The 26,380-nt window shown below is 29.1% G+C and overlaps 2 protein-coding genes across 12 annotated transcripts in view; one reads left to right on the forward strand and one right to left on the reverse strand.

The window, feature by feature from the left end:
- LOC142327933 (putative cytochrome P450 304a1) overlaps positions 1–14,619 on the forward strand; it is a 36,999-nt gene extending 22,380 nt beyond the window's left edge. The window contains exons 6-9 of the mRNA XM_075371312.1: positions 4,311–4,491; positions 5,779–5,896; positions 9,524–9,665; positions 14,214–14,619. Of these exons, the coding sequence (XP_075227427.1) occupies positions 4,311–4,491; positions 5,779–5,896; positions 9,524–9,665; positions 14,214–14,398 (626 nt within the window). The 3' untranslated portion in view covers positions 14,399–14,619. The remainder of the gene's footprint in view (positions 1–4,310; positions 4,492–5,778; positions 5,897–9,523; positions 9,666–14,213) is intronic.
- Positions 1–26,126, reverse strand: part of LOC142327934 (TELO2-interacting protein 2-like) — a 79,317-nt gene extending 53,191 nt beyond the window's left edge. For 4 of the 11 annotated variants that reach the window (XM_075371313.1, XM_075371316.1, XM_075371315.1 and 1 more), the window contains exons 1-2: positions 25,918–26,120; positions 17,641–17,691 (exon numbers count right to left, since the gene is read on the reverse strand). The gene's annotated coding sequence lies outside the window, so the exon portion shown is untranslated. Of the gene's footprint in view, positions 1–17,640; positions 17,692–25,728; positions 25,850–25,917 lie in introns of all 11 variants that reach the window. The other 7 variants (XM_075371318.1, XM_075371320.1, XM_075371323.1 and 4 more) reach the window with 3 other exon arrangements.
- Positions 26,127–26,380: the final 254 nt, after the last annotated feature.

Below are 26,380 nucleotides of genomic sequence, written 5' to 3' on the forward strand. Positions count from 1 at the left end.
GTATATACTAAACACCTTGTGTGTAGCATTCATCATGATAAATCAAAGAGCATTATCAGAAGAGAAACAGGAAAAATTTTAAGACTGGATTAACAAACAGATCGTCCATTATTAATCAAGAAAAATATTTATACACTAAGAACTGACAACATTCCAGATGTTAGAGCAGTAGCAAGGTACAACTGAAGAAGTTTTGTTATTTAAAGAAGTGGTTGATTAAAATAAACACCAAATAGGCTACACAAAATTATTATAACCTTTTTATTTTATATTTTTGAAACTAAACTGTAAAAGTACTTTATCTGGTGGAAAATTAATTATGATTTCATTCTAGTTTGTTTCAAAATTGTTAATAATTTTTACACATATATGATTTAATTTAAAATTGGATTTCTCTTTAAATGTAAACATGATTTTAGTGCAGTAATATAATCCTTAAAAAACTGAAAAAAATCTCAATGTACAAACAATAATGAATCACATTAAAACAAAAAAATGTAACAGAAATAAATCCACACTGATAAAACAAAAATTCTTTTTAAATGTCTGAAACAGAAATATAACAGAAAGTTGCTACTGGGCAATAAATTAAATGTGAGCAATCAATAAACAATCATACAATTTTTTTCTTAGATAACATACAGGTCAGGCAATCAATCAGATTTCTTTGTTAAATACTACTGATCGACTAACCTGAAACTTATCAAAACTACGAACATTCTCTGGGTGTTGATTGTTGTCCCCAGCTACAATATATTAAGAGAGTTCAGATTTAATAAGGAATACATCTTGTTATGCTCCCAAACATAAAAGCCTAAACTGTGGCCTTTAAAGTAGGCATTCTCTTGAAAAGTAACCAATTTTCAAATACTTTCTGGACATATCAAGACCAGATGTGAAACTGATTGCTTCCTAAGACTTTGCCCGAGTAATCTTTGAATTTTTATAGGATTTTTACCAAGTTCCTCAACAAGACTTGTTGGTTAGTTCTTACTAATTAAATAACCTGTGTTCCACAATTTAGTTTAGTTTTGTTAAACATGCTAACTTCAGTTTTTTTTTAAATCGAACAATTTTATTACATACAATATTCAGGTTCCTTATTACATACAATATTCAGGTTCCTTATTACATACAATATTCAGGTTCCTTATTACATACAATATTCAGGTTCCTTATTACATACAATATTCAGGTTCCTTAGTACATACAATATTCAGGTTCCCTAAACAGCAAAAGCCAAAAAAAAATTTACACTTCGTTAGTACCCCTGGGCACAAGCAATTTTTATAACTATACCACATAGAATATCAATGTAACTTTTAAATATGGGATCAACCACACCATTAACCACATATCTAAAAACAAAAAAATATTTGTTCATAGGAAAATACGGTACAAATATAAATGTTTTGAAAACTTGAGTAAAAACATTCTGTATTTCCTGAGATAAATAATATTACGTTTGCTGTACTTGCCTATTTTTCAACGAAAATTGTCATCAATTAATGAGATGTACAAAAACTCCAACTTAAAAAGAAAGTCTACAAAACAGCTGACTTCACAGACCATCTAATTGAAGGAAGTTGGTAGAATGGTAACGATGTCTTTCATTTTCAGTAATGGAAAACCTGATGGCTCAATAGCTAGGAAAAACTTAAGAACTTATCTTGGAAGTCCAACAGCCAAATTCAAGTTGAAAAATAATCCAATTCCCATATATCACTTAAGTTAGGAATATAAAGTATGAGCCTTCTTTGTACATGTTTGGAATTTTTTGTTATTTAAGTATAGTAGTAATTGCAACTTAAAATATTGTTAAAAATACCCTTCATTATTGTAATTAGTGAATATTAAAAAAAAAAAAATTTAAAACATAATAAATACAATATACCCTTCTTAAGACACAGGATAACAATATAGCACATGTATGCAGAGATGCAGAAAAGTTTCACTTCTTTCTATTTGCGTTACGGATTACAAATCTCTTATCAGAGTTTTGTCTTTATTATAGTACCATTAACACGGTCTACAGGCTTACTATAGTTTGTCTCACAAAATTGTGCAACAAATACAAATTCAGCATGAATGATCATAGCTCAGCAATTTAGGCTGAATTATTCTGTCACACGTTGGTGTGACAACTGCAATTACTGCTTTATGCATATAATAATGTACTGGAAGCTATTATTTGTCTGATGTTGTGACATGATGATGATAACATGATGAGTCTTTGTCTGATGTTTAATAATGATAGTATCATTTGTAATACTTTACAAAATTATTCAGATCAGTGAAAGAAAGTATTTCAATCTATGTTATCATCTTACTATATACGGTATGATACAGTTTTATAACAGTTTTATTCAGGTTATTTTCATTAACTTTAATTTACCCTGTGTTTTTGTGCTAAACTGGTTTTAACAATGAGTAATTCTGTTGTGAAACATAAACTGGGAAAACCCTTAAATAGCTCTGGAAAAAAATAATTAGCAACAAAGATATAACAAGATAAACAAGATAAACCTGAAACTGCAGTCAGAGACATTGCTTGGAATGCAAGCAATGCAATAGTCATTAGCAAAAGAACAAGTCTTAATGTAAAAAAAATAATACAAAACTGATTAGAAACATGTCAGCCCTAAAAAGACTTGAAAGTATATGAAAATGATTGAATAAATGGACAACGTTACTAAAACCGCAATCAGAAAAAATTTCATTCATTTTATTTCAATAATGAGCTTCCTAACTTGAACAAAATCTTAAATGTCGTGAACAACAATTCTGAACTGCTGAATAGAAGTACATTACATTGTTTCAAAGTCAATGAATTTTCATTTCATGTCCAGAAAAAATAATTCTTTATTGACTGAACATATGTACATATTATTTCATGGAATAGGAATATGTAAAAGAAATTAAGCGATTTCGTGAAGTAGGTAAAACAATTTATTATTTAGATGAAACTTGGTTAATGCAGGACATGTACAGGAAAAGGTATGGGTGGATAAATAAATACAGAGTGCAAAAGACACTTTTATGAAGCGTTTGTCAACTGGGGGTGAAAACTCTGGCTGGAAAAGGTAAATGATTAATAGTAATACACATAGGAAGTGAAAATGGGTTTTTGAATGGTGATTTATGGATATTCCAGATCTTCCCAATGTATCACAATGAAATGAATGGCAATGGTGGCTTAAAAAATTGTTGTTGAAGGATCTGTCATTATAATGGATAATTACTAACATTGCCTGAAAACTAAAAAAACTCCAAATGCTTCGACCTGAAAATCAGAAATTGCCAAATGATTAAGATTGCGTACATTGAAGACATACTGAAAGCAGAAATTTTAAAAATAGTAAAATCAGTTAAACAAAAATATATTCATTATAAAGTAGATGAAATTGCAAAATAAAAAAATTGTGTTATGTTGCATCTTCCTCCATGGATACATGTCAAAGGCTATATTAGTTGTAATAACACAACATTAAGTTAAGTGACGTAAAATTTTTATTGATAGAAGCAAATGCTTGTAAAAATTGCATTCAACGTGATTAAAGAAGAAAAAAGAGCATGGGGAGTGAGCAGACAGTTTATGTGAAAGTATAACTGAAGATATAGTGATAAATTTGGGAAACGATGACTGTAGCTCAACATATAGCAGTTTATTGGGTACTGAAGAAATATATTGAAGTAACAAATATTTTTTTCTGTTTTACTTGATAAAATTTTAATATAGCAGTTACACATTCTTAAAAAATATATTTTTAAGGTAAATAAATAATTTTATCACAATTTTCTAATTTTTTTTATTACAAGTAATTTTTATATTAAAAGAAAAGGGAAGTGGTTTTTGTTCTCAGATGGATTGCACTAAATTAAATTAGAATCATCATACAGTTGTTTTGGTTTGCTGCAGGCTTCTGTTCGACAAATTATTAGTCTAAGAAAATAAATTTTAATAACACTGATATAATGATTAGTTTATTCATTTTTTTTTTTGTTACAATTAGAAAACTTAAAAAATATTGACTTTTAAAGATCACCAGCTCTCAGTTACAAGAAATAAAACCAGTAATAACATCAAAATGATTTACCACAGGAATTCTCTTCCTATTGTATTTTCTACTTTTCTCTTTACTCTTTTATGAACACTAACTGACTGCATAATACATCTAAAACAACTGTATACTTTTTCAATTTTTTTAAAAAACATTCTTAAAACTATACAGAACAAATGAAAATAACATGAATTATTAACAAATAAAATTTAAAAAATAAAATTTCATGAAAATAATTTATTATTACAGTAAAACAACTGCACGTAATTGGTATGGATTTGCTATTAACTGGTACAGTAACAGTATCATTTATGTTGGGGTTTATAATATTACTATTGGCAAAACATCATGATATTCAAGAAAAATGTCAAAAAGAAATTGAGGAGATTGTTGGAAGGAACAGATTACCAACACTATCAGATCGCCAAAAGTATGTATGACTACAGTTTTTCTACAAAATACAACCTTTCAGATTTTTTGGTAGTTTATGAGATATGATATATTTTTTTATTGTACTAATGCACAATAAAAGAAAATCTGTAGCAGACTACAAACTGTAGAATAGTCCGTTTTTTTTTTTTATAAAACAATGCCCAAAGTGTGTGTGTTTTGGTGGTATATTGGTGCCTTTATCTGACTTTCCAGCAGTTGATTTTCAAGAAAAAACCATCAAGCAATTCATCTCTATCATAACCTTATATTGAATATAAGGGAAAAACCAAGGAAAAAATTAGAAGAGACTAATTTAAAAAAACTTCAAAAATATTCTTTGGAGTTCTGATCAAAGTTATCCTGATAATATTAAATAATTCATAAATAAATATATACAGCGTATAACACTTTTTTAAATATCCTATTAAGTTTTTAAAAAAGAATATTTCAAAACCCCACTTTACTTACATGTAATTTTTATTCAGAGTTGCATGCTTCAATAAAAAAAAAAATTGCACTTAAAAGGGCCATTACAATCAATAAAAGGGCCACGCAAGTATCCTACAAAACTAGGGTATGGATATTTTGATGGGAGAGAAATTCAGTTTAATAAGTAAGACCAAAAATGACATGTAAAGAAACATAACGAACCAGAAGAAAATAAAGAATATTAAAAACATTGGAACATAACATACCTACAGAAAGATGATGTTGCCAAAATTTGTTATTTAGATAGCAAAATTAACAGGATTACATTAATAACAGTTCATTAAATTAATAATTACTTTGTTACCTTTAACAGCAGTTTTTTAACAAAATTAATAACTTTGTTTCTCTAATCTAAAATCTACCTACTACAGTTACAATTTAGTAAAAATTCTTCTAAATCTTTTATGTACTGCATTCCATAATTTATACACAATATACAAGTTTATCCAGTCTTATCTTTAAAGGATTATTTATAATCACAAAATTCCCATACAATCTCAATAACTATGTTGGGAAACAAACTGAAATTTTTTTTAAACAGCAATGGTTCTGTTTGTTCATATAATTTGACTGCCTTGTCAGTTATATGCTTTCTCTGGCTCTGTTCCAATAAAACGTTTCTGTGAGAAAAAAATGTAATATGCTAAAGAGTAACAGCAGTCTATAAAACAGTTCCAGACAAAACAAATACAGCAATAAGTAATATAATATAGTACAATACCACCTTAACAGAATTCATCAACCTAAATTTACCATTAGCAAAATCTAACTAATATATATATTTTTTTTATTATAGAATGCCTTACATTGAAGCTACAATTAGAGAATCCATGAGATACCAGACTCTACTTCCTTTGGGTTTAGCTCACACAGCACAAGCAGACACAACACTGGGAGGGTACTTCATTCCAAAGGTAAGGGAAAATATATCTTCAAGAAATAAGTACTTTATATATATATATATATATATATATAATAAGAAATATTTTACTTAAAAATATTATCTATTAATCTCTTGGGTTAACTAATCAACTACACAAACTTATAAATTAAATACACTATGTTTCACTTAAAATTCTCTAAGCTTCCTCAGATGACAATACACATCATACAAAATACGCTTACAAACTAAGAAATTAACTAGTCTAAATATCCCATATAACAATATTTTATCCCCACCATTGTTGTAATAGATCTCCCTACTTAAACATGACTCATCTTTATATAATTATTATATTTATCTCTTTATATAACATGATTGCTAATTCCTGTGTACTGAAACCTTTACAATGCACATAGTTTTCTCAAAAATTACAAACATTAAACATTATTTTTTAAATTAAATTACATGCATGTTACTTAATCCGGCTAAGCCCAATCTATTGTTGACAGTGTTTGTATTTTTTTTGCTGTTTATCATTTCTAGATGGTCTTCTTACATGCATTTTATTCTTTGTCTAATATTTTGGTGCTATTGAAATCGAACAAGTATTTTACTTATATTCTACTATATGTTTTGTGAGCACTGTCATTTCCTTTTTTCTATATTTATGGACTTCTATTCTTTTCTTAAGGTATTGAGATGTTTGTCCAATGTACAATGTGTTACAATCTTTACACAAAATGCTGTATACTATGTTGGTTTGTTGAATTTTTTTTCTATTTGTGATTTTAATTTAGAAGATACACTATTCAGATTGTTGTAATTTTGATGGGTGATTGGTGGCATCCTTTTGTAGCAATTTTTTAATTGAACTGCGATGTATGGTAATGTAACATAATTCTCAATTTTATTATTTTTATTAGGACGGCAGGCTGATGTATTATTATAGTGTTCATGTATTTGTATTTTTAAATATTTTATTTATGATATTTTCCAAATAATTATTATTTATTAATAGATCTTTCTTTTGGTTTTTATATATATTCTGGTCTATCCTCAGGGTTTGTAAATTTTATTACTATGTTTGCAACAAAATAGTATATAAAACTAACATCTTCAGGCAGATACCTAAATTTCCTATCAACACAACCAATATCCCATAAAAAATCAGTTGTCAAGAATCTTGCAAACAGAGTAATAAAATTTATAAACCAAATACGAAAAAATCAACAGAAAAATTATATAATACTACGTAAAATTCTATATATTTATACTGTTAAAGAGAATGGAGGAAAGAAAAAACCAAAGTAAAAATGTTGAATTAGAAATTAAAAGGGAAAAAATCAAGAAAAGGGTGGCAACATAAATTTGAGGAAAATATTATGATCAGGGATATATACATGAAAATTGGTTATAAAAGATGACTGATGTGGAAGGTAAAAGAAGAGTATAGCAAACAATCCACTGTCTGACCCAGGTTACTGAAAATGAAGACTAGGATAAAATACAAGGCATATTCATAAAGTAAGAGCCATTTGGTCATTAAAAAAAAAAATAACTCATGAGAAAAGGTTGTTACTTACACTTTTAGTTTACTACACATCTAGTTCAAGTTTCCACATAATCACCATTCAGTGCTAAGCATTTTTCATAACGCGGCACCAGCTTCTTTAACCACTATGCATAAAAGTTTGCCGCCTTGGAATTGAACGAGTTGACAACAGCAATATTGAGTTCCTCGTTGTTTTCAAACTATTCTCCACCAAGCTACTTTTTCAAATGCCAGAAGAGGAAGTAGTTACTAGGTGCAAGGTCAGGACTATATGGAGGGTGGTCAAAAAGTTCCCAATGAAAATCTTAAATCTTCTTCTTCATTACAGCAGTGGTGTGAGAAAGCGCATTGTTATGAAGAATTACGCCAGATGACAGTATCCCACATCGTCAATTTCGGATCACACATCTCAGTTTGGTGAGCGTTTTGCAGTACACATCAGCTGTAGTTGTTGATCCACGTTCCATGAAATCAACCAAAACCCTTTTCGTCCCAAAAAACTATAGCTAACATTTTTCAACTCAAGTACAAAGATTGCTTAAACTTTTTTTGGTTTTGGGGAACTTGAGTGGTGCTGTTTTGATTCTGCATTGGTATAGGAGATCCATGTCTTTTCGCCCGTAGCAAAGTGGGAAAACAAATCATCTCCATCTTGTCAATAGCGGTCCAAAAACACTCATCCACTGCACATTCTTTGTTCTTTGTGTTGGTTGGTGAGCATTTTCAGTACTCACCTTGCACACAATTTATGATATACAAGCTATTCTGTGACAATCGTGTAGATAGAGGTGCATCCAACATGTGGAAATTCATCAGCCAGAGTACTAATCATCAATTGCCAGTCACATCACAGTTTTCGGTTCACTTCTTCAACGATTTCGTTGGTCTGACTACCGAGCCTAACACTTCGCTATTTGTCATGTACATTTGTGCGGCCATTTTTAAAATCTTGACACCATTGTCTAGCCTTTCCTTCACTCACTACTGTAGGTCCATACACTAGGCACAACACCTGATGAATTCCAGCAGCTGATGATCCTTTTGCACACAAAAATCGAATCCAGCGTGCACTTCACAACTGACGGGAGAAACCATTGTTGTGGACATTGCAATCACTGACAGGCAAAAGATTATTTAATCAAAACAACTACAATGGCTTCGTAAATAGCCAATTGATGGCCCTGCTTGTGTGAAACTGTGTTCAAACCTGCTAATATTTAAATATAAGCCAACGGCCCTTACTTTATGAATATGCCTCGTACAAAGAATGGAATCTTATATTGAAAAGTTTCATTACAAGAAAACAGTAAAAATTTTCACAATATCAAGAACTTTTACACATATCTTTCCAGTTACAAATCTCACAAACAGAGTAGTGAAGACCCTATTGATAGTAACGGGTTTCAGACTCTTAACCTTACTTTTAGAGAAAATAAAAGTAAAAGCAATTTATTTTAGTGTTTATCTTTCTTCCTTTAATATAGAAAGTTATTAAAAATAACTGAAAAAGTACTGTATATTTATTATGAACTAAGATGAATTGAGACTACTCAAAATTCCCCAAAATATTTTTTTCAAAATTGAAAAACATACAGAAAATTTTTTTTAAATGTATAAAGATGTCAAAAAATGGAATATCTATTACCATTTATCAATATCTACTGCCATTTATTGTTATCGCATAATAAATTAGTTTTAACAAATCAGAAATCATTCTTTGAATAGTTAGTAAAATTTTTAATTTTTAAAAATAATCTGACACCAACAAGTACTAAAACAAATAGGTTTCATAAGTATTTACACACAAAACCTATTGATTGGATGAGAGAAGTGTATGTAACATCAGCTGTAAGAACAGCTGTTCTTTTACCAGATCCAGATACAAATCCAGTTAAAATTGCTAATATTTTAGATTTGAATGTATACATCATTGATGTAATTCAATAGTGAGGGTGGTTTAACTAGCAGTATTTGTTACAAGACTGGTTAGCTTACAACCATATACAATAAATTCAAACTGATCTATAATTGTGTTTACAATTAATTAGTTCTAGTGTAATCCAAGTTACTGAAAAAAAAAAAAAATAATTATGACATCTGTTACAGAACACAGCAGTGTTTGCATCACTATACAGTATTCACAGGGATGAAACCATATGGGAAAAACCAGATTCATTTATTCCAGAACGGTTCATAGATGCTGATGGAAAACTAATAAAACATGACTTATCATTGCCATTCAGTGCAGGTATGTTTACATATCTACTACAAAATTTTTATAAATTAATAGATTTAGTTTTTCTATAAATTAATCTATGATTAAAAATATTGAGAGTTAATGATTAAATTAAGTTAACCTAATATTTATAAATATGAGAATATTAGCATAACATAATTAAACTGCAGAACTTCAAGAAGAACTTTTAAGTTTCAACTGAAAAAATCCACAAATAAACATTTATTTTGTAAGACAGAAGAAAGTTTTGATGATTTTTCTTCTGTTAATATTAGAAGTTATTTTATTTTCATTTCAAATTAGTGATTTTTTTTAATTTGTTTCTTTTCTTAAATTGTATATTTATTTTAAAAACAAAAAGTTAGCCACCAAGCACAATAAAATCAGAGGATTAATAACAAAATTTGTACAGAATAATGTTAAAGTCTTTTTTTAATTTTGTTGTCACCATTGAAATAGACTCTTTAATTATGCCAATGATGAATACATATAATATTGTCGTGTGTTCATGGCTCGATCAGGATATTGCGAGACTGACTATTGAAAATGTTTATATAATTACAATTTATTAGTTAATGAACATAATTAAAGCAAGCCAAATCAATAATAATAATAATGACAATAGTAACAATAATAATTAGAATAATGACAATAATGGCAACAGCAAACAATAATAATAATAAAAAATGTCAATAATAAACTTATAATAATCGTAGTAATCGCAACCACAACAACAACAATAATAGTAATAATAATAAAGGGTGATTATATACAAAACAGAATTTAAAGTAATCATCAAGATTTATTCACAGGTAAATAAATAATGAAAAGCAGAATTCAGTACCATTGACAAAAGACATTAGCATGAACACTAGTCTTGTATAACAAAAGCAGTACAATAGATAGACAAGTATAAAGTTCTTCCATTGCAAATACAATTGCTGTTCACAAATAAAACTACCCTAACAATTATGAATGAAATTTAGTACATTATCTCTTTCACTTACAGTTTTACAATACTCACCGAACCATTTCTTGTTTTCATGCACTGGAATTACTTGTAACATCACCCTAGTCACATTGAACTTAATTCACTAGAAATTTGCTTCTTCACTGACCTCCTTGCAGAATACTCAGTTGCTGGAAATGCTCAGTTGCCTTGGAATTACTCAGTTGTTTTGATGTCAGTCAGTGAGACTGACATCAAAACAACTCACTTACACTGATTTGGTAGTACTAACCTCGCCAACTCTCTTCTCGCAGAACTGATTTCAACTGTCCACTCTGGATTACTCCTTTGCTCTTTACCTGCCAAATTGGACCCAACTCGAAGCATGAGAATGATCATATGCCCTCATACATCCCCATGAAATTCCTACCCTGGTCCGCTAACTCTTTTCACACAACATCTGTTTAGGTGTGTTAGTGGACAGCATTACAAAAGACGATTGTTAAACATCCCTGTTACCTTTACTAAAAGGGTTTCTTTTAGCCTCTTTCTGGATTACTCCCATTATTATATTTTCTAGTATTTTCTTCTTAATTGGTAGGAATCCATTACTCAGGTCCGTTACACCAGCCTTGTTGTAATATGAATTAAATTTTAAATCTTTGGCTACTTTTTTTTTTGAAGATCCCGATTTTGAATGTCCCTTGTTACACTCTTGTATTATAGTTCCTTGTTTCACTAATGAAGAGATATTTTAACTCCTTTACTGATTTTTTATTAGTAAAAGACATTTACTGGTCTCTTATTAATTTTCATATGAATAAAAATTAGCTTGATTGCCTGTGCAAATTAACAATGATAATCAGCTATGTGGCCAGAAAGATAATACCAAGATGCCCAATAAATGGATAAGAAAAAATTGTAAGATACCAGGAGAGAAAATAAAAATCTATTACTACACAAAGTAACTTTGGGGTTAGAGTTCTTATACTGTAGAGTTCTTATACTGTAAATAATGAAGTGCTTTACAAATGAGAAACAGAAGTAGACAAGACCTTTGGATGTATAGTTTTAGAAGAAAATTGAATATTTGGTGTCATCTTCTCAAACACTTTTATCACAAAATTAAAGCAAATAGTTTGAAATTTTGGTCATAAAAATTTATTCAGTTATTTAACAGTTATAAAACACATAAAATTCTCAAAAACATCACCATCCTTTTTGTAGCTCTCTAATAAAACTGTAGTTTAGAACATAGATAATAAAATCTTAATTTGATGAAAATAGAAATGTAAATAAAAATGAAGAAAACACTTGAAAAACATTTAAATTAAATAACTGAAAAAAAAGTTAGGGGATTGAAAAAATTAATAGCATTCATAAAAAGTCAGCAGTAGGTTGCTGTACTTTCCTGGCACTGAGAAATTTAAATTAGACATGAAAGGGGTTGAACAATATTATTAAATAAAGCAAAATTATTGAGTTTTGAAATTATAAAAATGAAAAATTTAGACATACTAAACAATAAATAAATTTTTAGGAGAGGGATGAATTTCTGGCAAAATTTTATCTTAAAAATGATACTAACTCTTCATGATTCTGAAGCATGCATATGTGGTAATTGTAGAACTAATCTTGATTTAATTAATTTAAAGAATTTGTTTAAATTGTATACATGCATTTTTTTGGGGAGGGGGAGTAAAAATCTTGCTAATTATTTTGTTGAAAGTTTATATACTACCTAAGCCAGTGGACGTTGGAGCAATAATAGGTTAAAATTTGTTACTACTTCATTGAACAGCATTGTATGGTATAAGATTAAGGCCAATTTGACTTAACTAGGCTCAAGAATTTAATCAAGTTGTTGTAGCAGTCTTTGAAGTTTAAACAAAATTGTTGAAAACTTCTTAGGTTTGAGTAAACTGAGACACAGGGTTCATGCTTCAGCAGAAATGGTTAACAGCAATGAAGGCAACAAAGTAGGATAGAAAAGTGAAGATGCTCGAAGAAACCTTTGGAAAGGTAAAAGCTGAAAATAAATCATTAACGGAAATTTTTACTGAAGCATTAGCATCAGTGGCTAGGCGGGTTCATCAGGTCTAAAAACAGAGGTAGTAGTACGATGGCTGAAACTGCCACAAGGTGGGTTTTATCTCTTAAGAGGGAGGTTGTAAGAAGCCTCCACCTTAGGGAATCAGGACATTACCTAAACATTGTACCTTTTACTAAGGATTTTTTATCTAAACAATCTAATTACAAAGTCAAAAAAATCTTTCCGGGAACTCTCAGAAAATTTACACAAAATTTTAACACAAGAAATACCTTATACATAGATACCTACTGACAAAGTTTACAAACAAAAAAGAAAAATCAGTTCATCCAGTCTAACAATATTTAGCTAAAAGTAGTGCAACACATACATCTGAAAAATGTCTCTGTTTTTTGGTCTTAATGATCAGGATGTGAAACATCAAAGTTTGTCAAAAACCTGGTAGATGATTTTTTGCCCGATCACCATACTTTCCCATATACACTTATAGCCAGGAAAGTAAACAATGGTATATTAAAAATAATAAAATATGATTCAGAATAATAAAAAATTAGATCAATATTCACTTTAAATAAATAAAGTAGTTTCAATAGATGACTGAAGCTGAACAACAATAGGTGACTGCAAACTGTTAATACTTAACCCTTTTAATAATAAACTTGATTCATACCGGTGAATTTTCAAATTGGAAACCCATCTTTCTTAAGAAAGAAAAAAATGTTCTAGGATAGACCTAAAGATAATTAAAAACCAGTTCAATAACTGAAAAGCTTAAGTAAAATCTCTGATAATGGTAGCTTAGGTATTCAGAAGATTTTAATAGTAAACAAACCTAAAAATAATACTCTGTACTAAATAAATATGACCAATATACTTTTCAAAATGTCTAAGCTGAATCTCTGAAAATGAGGGTACATACTTTTTTACACCACTTTTATAAAATTGTTTTTTTTTTAAATAATAGTTTTTTACGATTTAATTTTTTTTTTTCTAAAGTACCAACTTATTACTTGGGAAATGTTCACCAATGACACTTCATACTCATGAAATGTTGGGTTAACAACATAAAAACATTTAAAAATAAATTATAAAAAAATACATAAATAATAAATTTAATTTTAAATAAACTATAAAATCATATAAAATAAATTATAATTCGATTGAGAGTAGAGGGAATATATATTCACAAACATTGACAGATCTATAGATTCTCTAGATTGTAACAAAGAGAATTCTGGAACAGCCAATAAAACTAATTTCTGCTAATTCCAAAAACTGAAGGCATACCATCACTGTATATAGAAGATATATGCTTCCCTACACAGAAATATAGGTCTTACTTAATTATTTAAAGGAAAACAGAAGCATAACGCTAGTTTTATAAAAAATAAAGCAATGAAACAATTTTAAATAAAAACAATTAAATAAAGGCTGCTTTACTCAGAACAAAATTAATCATGCATTACTGTTATAATAAAATAAAAATCAAAAAATATAGCAAGCATCCTAATTATGTGCAAACAGAAATCTATTTCACTTTTAACTTTTTTCTATATTTCAGGGAAACGTGTATGTGTTGGTGAAACATTTTCAAGACAAAATATGTTTATGATAATAGCTGGACTTCTACAGAATTTTAATTTCAATAAACCAGATGATAAAGATCTACCAGACTTAGATGAAAACATGCCAGGAATTACTGAATCGCCAAAACCTTTCTGGATAAAAATAATACCAAGAAAATAACATTTTTATGACTATACAACTAATTATAATTCATCAAAAAATGTGTAAAATTTTATTTTAAAAGATGTGTTTTTTATACTTTTTCTTTCACAGAATTTATTTATTTTCTTAAAATAAAAATAACAATTTTTTATTTAAAAATAAACATTTTTATATATATTATGAAACACCAAATAATTTAAAATTTTAATAAGAAAAATAGACTAAATTGATTAAAAACAAATGAAATAAAGACTAATGTTTCACTCACATATCATCTAGATTTCAAACAAATATTCAGCAAAAAATTCAATTTTAAATCCTACAAGGCAATCTCCATTCCAGTCTTGACCTCATTTAATTTATTGCAGAATTATCAATAACCTCAGAACTGATGCAATTATGCTACGTAATATCAATAAAATTAAAGAAAGGTCCAATAAAAAAAAGAAAATTGTTTGTGTGTTTCAATAAAATTTCATAAAGAAAAAGAACTGATAAAGAATTGATTAGATCAAACTTCATGGTAAAATAATTATTTTTTCTTTGGATCTAGATTAATTAAGTTTTTATTATGACCTAAACTTAATTTTTAACAGTCATAATAATTCTATTTCCATAAAAGTCAAGAAGAAGAAGAAGAAATTGATAAGAATGAAATGTAATGCAATAAAGAATATTATAAGGAATTTCAAGTACCATAATTTAATGTTATAGGTGATCCACCATCATCATCATGAGTCAATCACATACAGGATCTTTTAAATTAACAGGCAGCATTTCTGAAATAACATAACTAGGATGTTTGTTTGATTTGACAATTACCAGCATCAGCGACCTCCCACACTTTTATTGCAGCTCAGCTCTAAATTCAATTTTACTCCCACTTTTTCTTTAATATTTTTTTTAATAATATCAAACTGAATAAATGGTTCAATTTATGTGACAACAGTAATGTGAAAATGCTGATTTTTATGATAAAATAATAAAAAATATTGTAGAATTCATGCTGCTTCCTAGGTAAAGTTAAATCAGGATGTACGGTTAGTAATACAAAATTATAAATTAATATCTTTACCCTCAGCAAATTAATCATGTAAGTAACAAAACAATTAAAATGAAAAATGTTAAATTATAATGTTAATGTTAAGAGAGTTAAATTAATGTAAAAAATTTAATGTCAGTGAATATATAAGACCTACATGAAAATAAAAACAATAAAAAAATGAAAACTTAAGACTCCATTGTTGGAATTTTGTCTGATGCATTATTTTAAGAATTACAACTAAATTTGTCAGTTACACTTTCAACAATAGGAAGGAATGCTGCATGTTCACAAAATAATCCACTGAAATCTTTAAAAACAAAATAAAAAAACATTTTGTTCAAATCACCTAATATTTAATAGGGTAAATAAACATGTAAATTAAGAATGAAAAATGTAAATAATGTAATGTTTAAACTAATTAGATTGAATGCACGTTTTCCATTACCACGTGATGGCAGATCTTTAGTATCTCAAGGTAACACACCAGGAAATCAGAATGTTTTGAAGCTAGGATTAAAATGCCAAAAATCAAAATCCAAATTTAATAGATTAGATCCTGTAAATTTCTAAAATTAAACAATACTGTTTGCAACTTCACATTTATTAATAACCAGCAGAAACCGGCAATGCTTGCTATTGCTAGATTTGATTGTATATAGATTAAATAAACACAACTGAAAGTTTGATAAAACATAAAAAGCTGAACATTAAGGAAGTTCCCAAAATTTAACCTTTCACTTTATAAAAGTCAAAATGTAAATAAATCCAAATGTCAAAACAGCACTGCCTATCGGATTTAATTCAAACTACTCTCTAAACACAGTAGTCTGTTCAAAATACAGCTAACTTTCTTTCTACTAATCAGATCGAAGATTTCAGTACCTTTCAACTTTCTTCAGATATAGCGGACTATTTTGCAAAAAACCATGCGTAAATCAGTCCAGTAGTTTTTTAGTATATAGCAAACACACATACAAACCATTGTCTTCTATAAATATATAGAAGAAGAATGTCTGTTTGTATATCTGTTTGTTTAGTAAATATCTCGACACCAGCACCACCTAGCGGGAATAATTTTTGCAAAAATGTTTCTTTTAACGTAACTAATATATATTCTGAATATGAGCAAAATCAGACCATAATTACAATTTTTTCCAAATATCTCTACCCCAGCGCCATCTAGTGGGTCCATTTTTTGCAGATGTATTTCTTTCCATATAATACATATTCTGAATATGATTATTTTATAACTGAAGCATCAAATTTATATTAATTTTCAGAAAAAAATATTCAAACCTTACCACCATACAGGAGAATTTTCAGGATTCAGTTGTCTGAGGATTATCAGGAAAAGCACTCAAATAAAAAAAATTGTAATCTAACTACAAAATGTTTTTTCATTTTTTTAGTAGAGTTTTATAAAAAGTTCAGTATTTTTTTTTTATTCATATGTATAATTTTATTACCACTTATTTCAGAACAATAACCAAAGAACAGGACTAATTTTTGCTAATTTGTATAACTTTTTATTGGTTTAAAAACCATCAAAATAATACTTTTATAATTGCTTTTCTCTATTACAACAAAAAAGTAAGGTTATAAGAGTAATAATAATTTTCAAAAATTCTGCTGATGAGCAAAGCAAATTTAATTTTGATACTTTTGCAATGAACATGCATCAAAATAAACAAGAATTAATTGCAATTGTTAAAGTTACTTATTGAATAGATGCAGTTAAAATGAGAGAGAAAATTACTGAGCTTTGATAGAAATCAATCTAAAGAATACAGATGCCATAAATTAAATAAATATGACACTACAGATGATGAACTTCAAACTTCACATTTTATTCTATGTAAACACTTTTATTTCCCAGAAAATCATAACTTTAACTAAAAAAACTCTCAAATCATTTCCTTTTAGCTAGAATTTCATATCTAACAATAAAAAATGTATTAAAAATATACCAAATCTAACATGTTAAGCGTTATACTTGATCTTCCAGGTGCATCTCAGCCCCGAAATGTGATTTTCAGGAAAAACACATAATTCCTAATTCTTCCTGTAATTCAACTTAATCTATACTCTATCTTATGACTGATTATTTTTTTAACAAACAAACAAAAATAGTTATCAATTTTAATTTTGTATACCTAACTGTACTTATCTGTAATAATTACATAAAAAATTACATTACATTAGAATTTATAATTACCTCAAACTAAGAAATGATATATAGTTCCATTAATGCCAGGAAAATCTCTACCTGAAACAGAATAGAATGTTAGCTGATTAAAAGCTGAAACTGTCTAATGCTGCTATTGCTGTAAATAATTTTGGCATTACTGTTGAGATCAACTGTTATGTAACACAAAAAACACAAAACAAAATGTAGCAATGACAAACCAATACTTGTGAGTAATTGATATTCATAAGATATTGGCAATAGTTTCCAGTTAGTTAAAACAATTTTTCTGAATTGGGATCTATAGCTAGTTTTGATCTCTTACCAATCTCTGGGTTAGCATTTTTTTCCATCTGGAAAATTCTAGACTCAAACCCCAGTTATGCTAGCAATTTTCATCATGCTAGCATTAAAAAGTTCATCATTTTCACGGATAATTATTATAGAATTTAAGTAACAGCGGTAACCTTATAAATAAATAGTAGTAACAGTAAATTACCAAGATGCTTGTATTTTTTTGTTATATTCCAAGATGTGATGTTAATTAGAATTCAAGAATAGAATGGTGGCCAGGAGACAATATCAATGACACAACAATATTAAAAGGTAAGCTAAATCCAGGCAATAACTAACTAACATTCTACATTAGAAAAAAAGAACTAAGAAGCACTTTATTAATGATTGTTTTGATTTACTGCAACACACATCAATGACTTGAATTATGCTTACTCCCTAAGTAAGAGGTCTGTTCAGAAAATAATCAAATTTTATTTTTTTTTATGTTTATCATTAATTTTACAGATTGTTGGTCCTTGTCACCTTCAAAGTACTCCCTTCCCTATTCAGACACTTTTCTCAGCAGTGTTTTCACTTCATGAAGAAGTCCTTGATATCTTCATTTGAAATGGTCTTTCAGGTCCGTACATATTAACTTCAATGTCATCAATAGTCTCAAAACAGTGTCCTTTCATCACTGATTTTAATTTTGGAAATAATAAAAAATCGCAAGGAGCCAGATCTGGCGAGTAGGAAGGCTGAGGGAGAAAATTTATCTGGTTTTTGGCACAAAACTGACAAATTCACAAAGCTGAGTGTGTGGGCACATTGTCGTGGTGAAGGAACTATGATGAGTTGTCTCGCCACAAATCTGGCCTCTTTTTGCAGATTTATTCATGTAACCATTGTAAAACCCCACATCTCAGGAATAGTCGACCTGAGATAGAACAAGACTAATTTCATTTACATTCATACATATCCTAAGTAATATCTTACAGTGGTTCCAGAGGCAAACTGAAAAATAAAAAAAATCATTCTAAAAGCAGAAGTAAAAAATTCAGTCAACAAATTAAGATGTAAGAAAGCTACAGATGTGATGAGTTACCAGCAGAGGTGATAAAGGCCTTAGGGGAAGATGTGCAATAGATAGATCGAAAAAACCTGGAAATAGCCTATTGGCCTGGACTGGCCAATAGGCTATAAGATTTAGCCAGAAGATTTCCTTAAAATACTTATGAAACCTGTGACAAAGAAGAAAAATGCCAAATATTGAAAGGATTATGGGCTGTAAGTCTAATATCCCATGCTGTAAAACCATTTACAAGAATAATACTGAACAGGATAGTGGAAAAGATAGAGAATGTTGGATGATTGGCAGTTTGGCTTTAGAAAAAGAATAAGAACTATGGATGCAATAGGTTGTTTGAGAGTTTTATTGGAGAGAATGATAGGATTTAAACAAAGTCTTGTACTTATTTCAATGATTGGGATTTCATCAAGATTAAAAAGCCTTTGATAGCGTTAAATGGCATAAATTAATAAAAATTTTGAGGAAAATAAGATTAGATTGGAGTGGATAGATAGATTTATTAAGAAATTATACAAAGGATAAAGGGTATAGGTTCAAATATAAGGAGAAGAAACAGAAGCAATAAAGATGGGAAGAGGAATTAGACAAGGATGCTACATGTCACCAATCCTTTTTAACATTTATAGAGACCAACTAACTGAGGAAGCTTTGAAGTTCTTGAGGAGGGTGATTATCTGACAGTAGGTGGAGAAAAATTAAAACAATTAAGTATGCAGATGACCAAGTAGTAAAGGTTACAACTGAACAGAAGCTACAACAAATGATGGATAAAATAAGCAGGGTAGAGAAAAGTATGGAATGAGAATGTACGCTGATAAATCCAAATTAATGAGAATATTGTGGAAGTACGATGCAAAAGGGATTTTTATTAAGGAGAAACAATTGGAACAGGTTGGTAGTTTTAAATACCTTGGAAGCAAATAAGTTTCATATAATAAACTTATTATATACTTGTTATATATTGGATATAACCCATCCTAAGACATGACTGTTTTAAAAAAGTAATAATTAAAGGAAAGACTACACTGTGACAAATTAATCTTGAAAGTAAACTCTTTCTCTCTCTCTCTCTCTCTCTCTCTCTCCACATGTGTGTATATATATATATATATATATATATATATACACATTTAATATTTATAATAAATTTAATTACCAATGATAAAAATAAAAAAAATAGCACAAAGAATATTAAGTGTAGTTCATACACACAATAATTCATTTACGCTGCAGGATTACACTACTTTACACAAGTTTTTTTCTGTAACAGATATCATTCAAATAATCATCACATCATTAATACATTTTTGTTTTATAAATATTCACATGTACAAAAAACTATGCTAAATACAAATATTACATCATATTTTTTTATATGTGAAAAGCAAGACATTTCTTAAAAATATCTCAGTTCTCATGTAATCTTTACTATCTACAATAAAAATAAATTTGTTAGTGATATGTGAACTGTTCTATACAAACTCATTTAACAGTAATGACAAGACCTTTTTTAGCAAGCGGGTAACACTTTTTCTTTCTTCCAAATCAGTAGGTATCTGTAGAGAAATTAATTATAAATATAATCTAATCAAACATTTTTTTAACCACATACGGCCAACAGGTAACCGCCTAGAAGACGTTGCCTCAGTTAACCTTATGTGACGCAGCGATGTCTAGCCACTACCCTTCAGGATTGTCCACCCATTGGACCTTCCCAACGGGGTCCCTCCTGGTTCACTGAAGCAACACGATCTCCGCTTCTGGATGCTGTGATGCCTCTCCCCAGGAGAGCTACCCTCCCCGTCACTACTCCTAGTTGGGGTCTGAGTATGCTCCCATGCATAACCCCCCGCCCAACTCTCGTGCACCCGCCCTGCCCTTCAAACATCAAGGGTCCTTAATTCTTCATCAGAGTGTCCCGACCCAGTCACTCATGTATGTGACCGGGCCAAGACATCCTCAGAAAAAAGGTTCCGTGTTTCGACCTCAATGGCTACATTATTTTTTTAGCCAGCTCCTAGTTATTTATTTTTTTTAACCTAAACACTTCTTACAAAAAGCGCTTAGAGGGTTGCACCTTTAGATGACAAATATCAGAAAACGAAAGCATGTGATAAGAAAACACAATTATAATAAGGAGAAACATATAAAACCAAGACAATAAATAAACAATAAAGGAGTCACAGCAGAGTATACATCATAGGACAGAGTTGTCTCAATACGAGACAAAAGTGTACCTGACAGAAATCTATATAACTAGAGGTTATTAATTTTCATCTATAGCCCATGGCTAAACACAATAATCAAACATAACAGTAGCAAAAAAGAGAAAAGGAAACAGGTATCTTATTACAAATAACATACATGAACAGTGATAAAAACTTATAATATTGGGCAAAAAAACAGAAAAAGGTTTCCCTCTAGAGATCGCTAGAATATCATGCCTAGTGTGATCCTTCGATAAGGTTTAGTGTCAAATCTAACCAAACTTATCCTACACTCATGTCACTCACTACTTAAGCTTAGTAAACATAGGTTAAGTTAGGTTAGATTATATATATATATATATATATATATATATATATATATATATATATATAATTATAAGCAATAATGCTTATATTGAATCTCTCTCAGATACATTTGGAAGACTCATGTTTGAATAAAACCAAGTAAAATAAAAAAAAATGCAGAAGACTAATCCAAGATTGATTGTTAATATGGAAAATTTATACTTTTTCAGTAAAAATGTTATCTGGTTATTGGTTTATTATTACATAAATGCAAAAATGCAAGTTTTTATTGTAATTTTTGAAAAAAAAAAGTGAACTTTTTTTTCTGAAGTTTATATTAGCTAGTTTACATTTTCTGTGATTTTTTCCATATGGGTTTTTGAAGGATCTTGAGTGTGTACCTCCACTACCTATTGGACTACTAATATCTCATTTAAGGTCCTCCACAGTAGCTGGATATTTTAAGTTATTAACAGGTCCAGTTGCTATCACCCTGTGTAGAGAAATTTTATCTGCTGAAGAAATGTAAGCAGAAAATATGTCCCTTAAAACACTCTTTTGAGTTAGATTATCTTGTTCCATCCACTTTCAATTATTTTTAATCGTTTTCCCTGGTAGTGTTGTATGGATTTCATGAAAGAATAACCAGATCTGTATTAAAATAGCAGGGACGTGTTTAAATTATAATGTCCTTGATATATGTACAGTTTAGTGGAAGTGGATAAAACTATTGAAGTAACCAGAACCATTTTCCAAGCTGGTAGCTGTATAAAAACCCAACACAACAAGTAAATACAGGCCTGCTAATCCCTGCAAATTCCTAATACAAAAATTCTCTCATTTTATATAAAATAGATAAACTAAAATTGTATTTAACTTAAATCTTACGTTAAAAGGATTACAGAAGTTAACATTTTTCTTTTAATTATCCCTCAATAATATTACTAACTTTAGCAAGTGAATAAAAATTGAAAAATAAACTAGGTTTCCTTTTATTAAATTAAAAATGGGCTGATTTCTATATCTTTTTTGATCTTTCCAGTCTAGCTTGTGAAAATAAGTTAAATTACTTGTACAAGTTTAATACTACAATATATAATCATTTGGAGGAGCTATATTGAACAAACCATTTTAAATTATTACTCTATAATAGCAGTCCTACCTAGTTAACAGAAAAACAAATTAAGAAAGCCTATTTATTAAGTGATATACAACATATTTTTAGTATATATGTGTATGTATTGTAACTTTAATCAGTGTTAAACTTGAGATGGGAAGGATTTCATATTAAAGGACAGTTAACAAAAAAGTATCCATATTATATTATTAAAAAAGATTTGTCAAAAGAAGGTTTGAACTCATTGCAGCATAATGATTTGACTCAAAGCTAAGTTCAAATTTCATATGAAAAAACATATGAATTAATTACCTATGCTTTTAAGATTATATAAAATGTTTCCACAAATATTAATTGAAAATCTGTTCAATAGTTCAATAACTACCACAGATCCCACACACACAAAAGCAAGTGCATTCCTTATGGCTTCATATTAATAAAGAGTGACACTTTGCAAACTAAAACTCATTTTATTTACTCTTCCACTTTGAAAATTACATGTACAAGCTGAATAAATTATGAAAATATAATTTTTCAACTTTTCTTTTTTTTAACTTTTTAACCCAACATTTCCATTATAGAACAGTTTTATATATATATATAATATGTGTGTGTGTGTGTGTGTGTGTGAGCGCATGCATTTTAAAGTTTGCTAAATGAGAATCAGTAGTTACAGTTCCATGTGCATTCTGTAGAAAGTTTAGTTGAGATCCACCAAGTACAATAACATCTGTCAATGGCACAATCAGTTAGAAACAATCGGGTGTCTGTGTAAAGAGAAGAATAATACAGAATGATCCCAGGTACCTGATAAAAATGTTGAATGTATCAGGGAGTCTTCCTGTGTAGTCCAAGAAAAAATCTGCCAGGAGTCTATGAATTAGCAATACCAGTTATGACGGTACAAAATGTTTTAAAAAAATGCTTACATATGCATCATACTATTTACAGATGTTACAGGTTTTAAGCCTACAAAGTACATTATTCCTGCCAACTTCACAATCAAAATGCTACAGCATGAAGATGGCAATTTTCTTAATGTATTCTGTTTAATAAGACATCAACAATACATCTTGGTAGAAAAGTTAACAAATGATGTCTGTATCTGGGGGTCAGAAAATCCCAAGATCTCTTACAATGTGAAAGGGACTCACCAAAATCAATATTCCAATGGCAAGTTTACAGGCCATTCTTTGTTGTTGAAATAAGCATAACAGGAGTTATACTTACTTGAATATACTGTATACATGGCATACACAGCGTACATTGTCCTTCCTCAACTACACATAGGACCAGTGAATTTTATCTCGTAACAAGATGGTGCAGATTCTTACTGGTATAACTCTGTACAGGATTGTTTGAATGATGTTTTCCCCAACTGCTGGATTGGTTGGCATGGCTCCAATGATATTAGCTGGTTTACACTGGCCTCTGAAGCCATTTTCTGTGATTTTTCCAATGGGGTTTCATGAAGGACGTTGCGTGCGTACCTCCACTACCTACTAATTTACTCTGATCTGATTTATGGTACAAGACTGAACCAGTTGTCACATATATTACACAAACATGTTGGTTAAAGTACGGGACAAACTATACTTTTGGTTGGATGTGTACTCTGTGATGAAAGGTGATCACATTTAGCAGTTAGGAAAAAATGTAAGAGTACTGTATTATTTTATTTGTGATTTATTACCTTAAGTCAAAGTAAGAAGATACTAAATAGCTTTAAAACACTGACATTATTTTTTGTACACCTCTATATAATAAGTTATTAAGATAGAATTCTCATCTTATAATGATAGTTAGTCATTTTATAAAGTATAAAGTAGTACACATTAAATTATAATCCTTCCAATACTACATAATCTGTAACTGTAGTTAAGTTTACAGAAAAAAACTTTTCTAAGGACAAACAGAGATTGTTTAACTTCGCATTAAATGATCCTCATAAAATTCTTCAATAATTTGATGAACTAATTTTATGTAGTAAGCTAGTCAAAATAATAACTAAGTAACTAATCATAATTAAAAGTGATTTTTTCAGTTTGATTGTGAAAAATTAAATCAGTATTTATTCTTATATAAAAAAAACAATAGTGTCAAAGAAAAAAACTGATAGGTACCCATCAAAGATAAGACACTTGGGAATATGAAAGGTGAAGGTGTAATGACAACACATTTTTTTTTACTGTATATAATAATAGGTTAGCTGAAGTAGCATTCTGCAATAAAACCATAGTACATCCATCCTATTACACCCAGAAAACAACTGCATAATAAATAAAAACTTTTATGAAAGAAGTCATTAGTCAGCGATAATGCATTATCACTCAATATGGAGGTATGGATTTTATGCTCAGCATTTAATACAAGCTAACCAATGTGATTAAACTGGATGGCAGTTTCTCGTTTAAATCATTAACACATTCAATCCAACCCCATTTAATATGCTTGTGGACTGATAAACCAGCGGTCTGTGTAATATTAAATTTAGTATAAGATTCAAAAGCTGGTTTGGCACAAAATGAAAAGAAATTTCTTTTACTTTTTTAACATTAAATTTTTCACATGATCAGATTTTTCCCCTTATTTCTTAAAACAATCCCTGTTTCTTGTAAAAAAATAAAACTATTTTTATAAATAGTTCAAATATGTTTTTTTTGTCAAGAACAATAACAACTTAATAAAATTGAATTATTTGTTTACAAATAGGTTGTAGAACATTCATGAATAAGCAATATTCAAACAACACATGATATGCATATATTTATTGTGATGTTTGGAATAAATTCTAACACTAATGATGGATCAACTTTAATAAAATTGATTAGTTTGATATGTTTTTCAAGTTTAATTTCAGGTAATCTCAAAATGTTTTACCCACTCAAAATTTGTTTCTGTCTTAATAGAAATCAAAAACTTAATAAATATTTAAAGTTAACAGTAAGAAGCAAACTCTACTTAAAATTTTATGTTAGTCATATCACAGCAAGGTTAGGATTACAGGGAAGTTTGATGTATGTCACTAAAAAAAAAACCTCTCCTTCAATTTAGTTTCCACATGCTTCTTTTTACACGACTGTTTTTTTATAATACAAACTGTTTTAAAATATCTCACTTACCCTGTAATTAAATGCAAGTAGAATAAGTGCCCTAAAAAGATCCTACATAACCTTCTGTTAGACGTAAATACAACAGTCACTACATTTAAACTTCAAACATCAATGATATAAGTCCTGACAGCTGGAAAGTGCAAAATTTTCAACTAAATAAATTATGTCAACAAATAAAAGATTATTCTAACCACTTACTTGTACTATTCTAACTCATAAAGAAACATTGACGTACATAATTATTCATATAAATCTCAGCTTACACACCAATTAAAATGTAATCCAAATAGATAAACTTTTTATTCACTAACGATCCATATACGAACAATATAACTGCAAAAAAAATACCTACCAACTCACTACTGACAACTGAGAACCGTCGTTACTAGTTAATGGTTACTTTAAAAATTACCTGGTGCATTATGGGATAATGATAGTTTACTTATAAACGATTCACTTGTTTGATTACTTTTTCATCAGTTTTCATGTTTAATAATCTTGTGCCACTGAAGTTTTTTTTGGCGAAAAACGATTTCACATTATCATCGCCCGGAAAGCAAAAATATAACAAACTAAAATATTAAAAACAAAAAACATACAACTACTAACACAGCTAACATACTAAAAAATTCCTTTTAACAGATAAAATCTTAAAAATAAA

This window comes from Lycorma delicatula, chromosome 7 (genome assembly GCF_047948215.1).
Source record: "Lycorma delicatula isolate Av1 chromosome 7, ASM4794821v1, whole genome shotgun sequence".
Classification (NCBI taxonomy): Eukaryota; Metazoa; Arthropoda; class Insecta; order Hemiptera; family Fulgoridae; genus Lycorma; species Lycorma delicatula.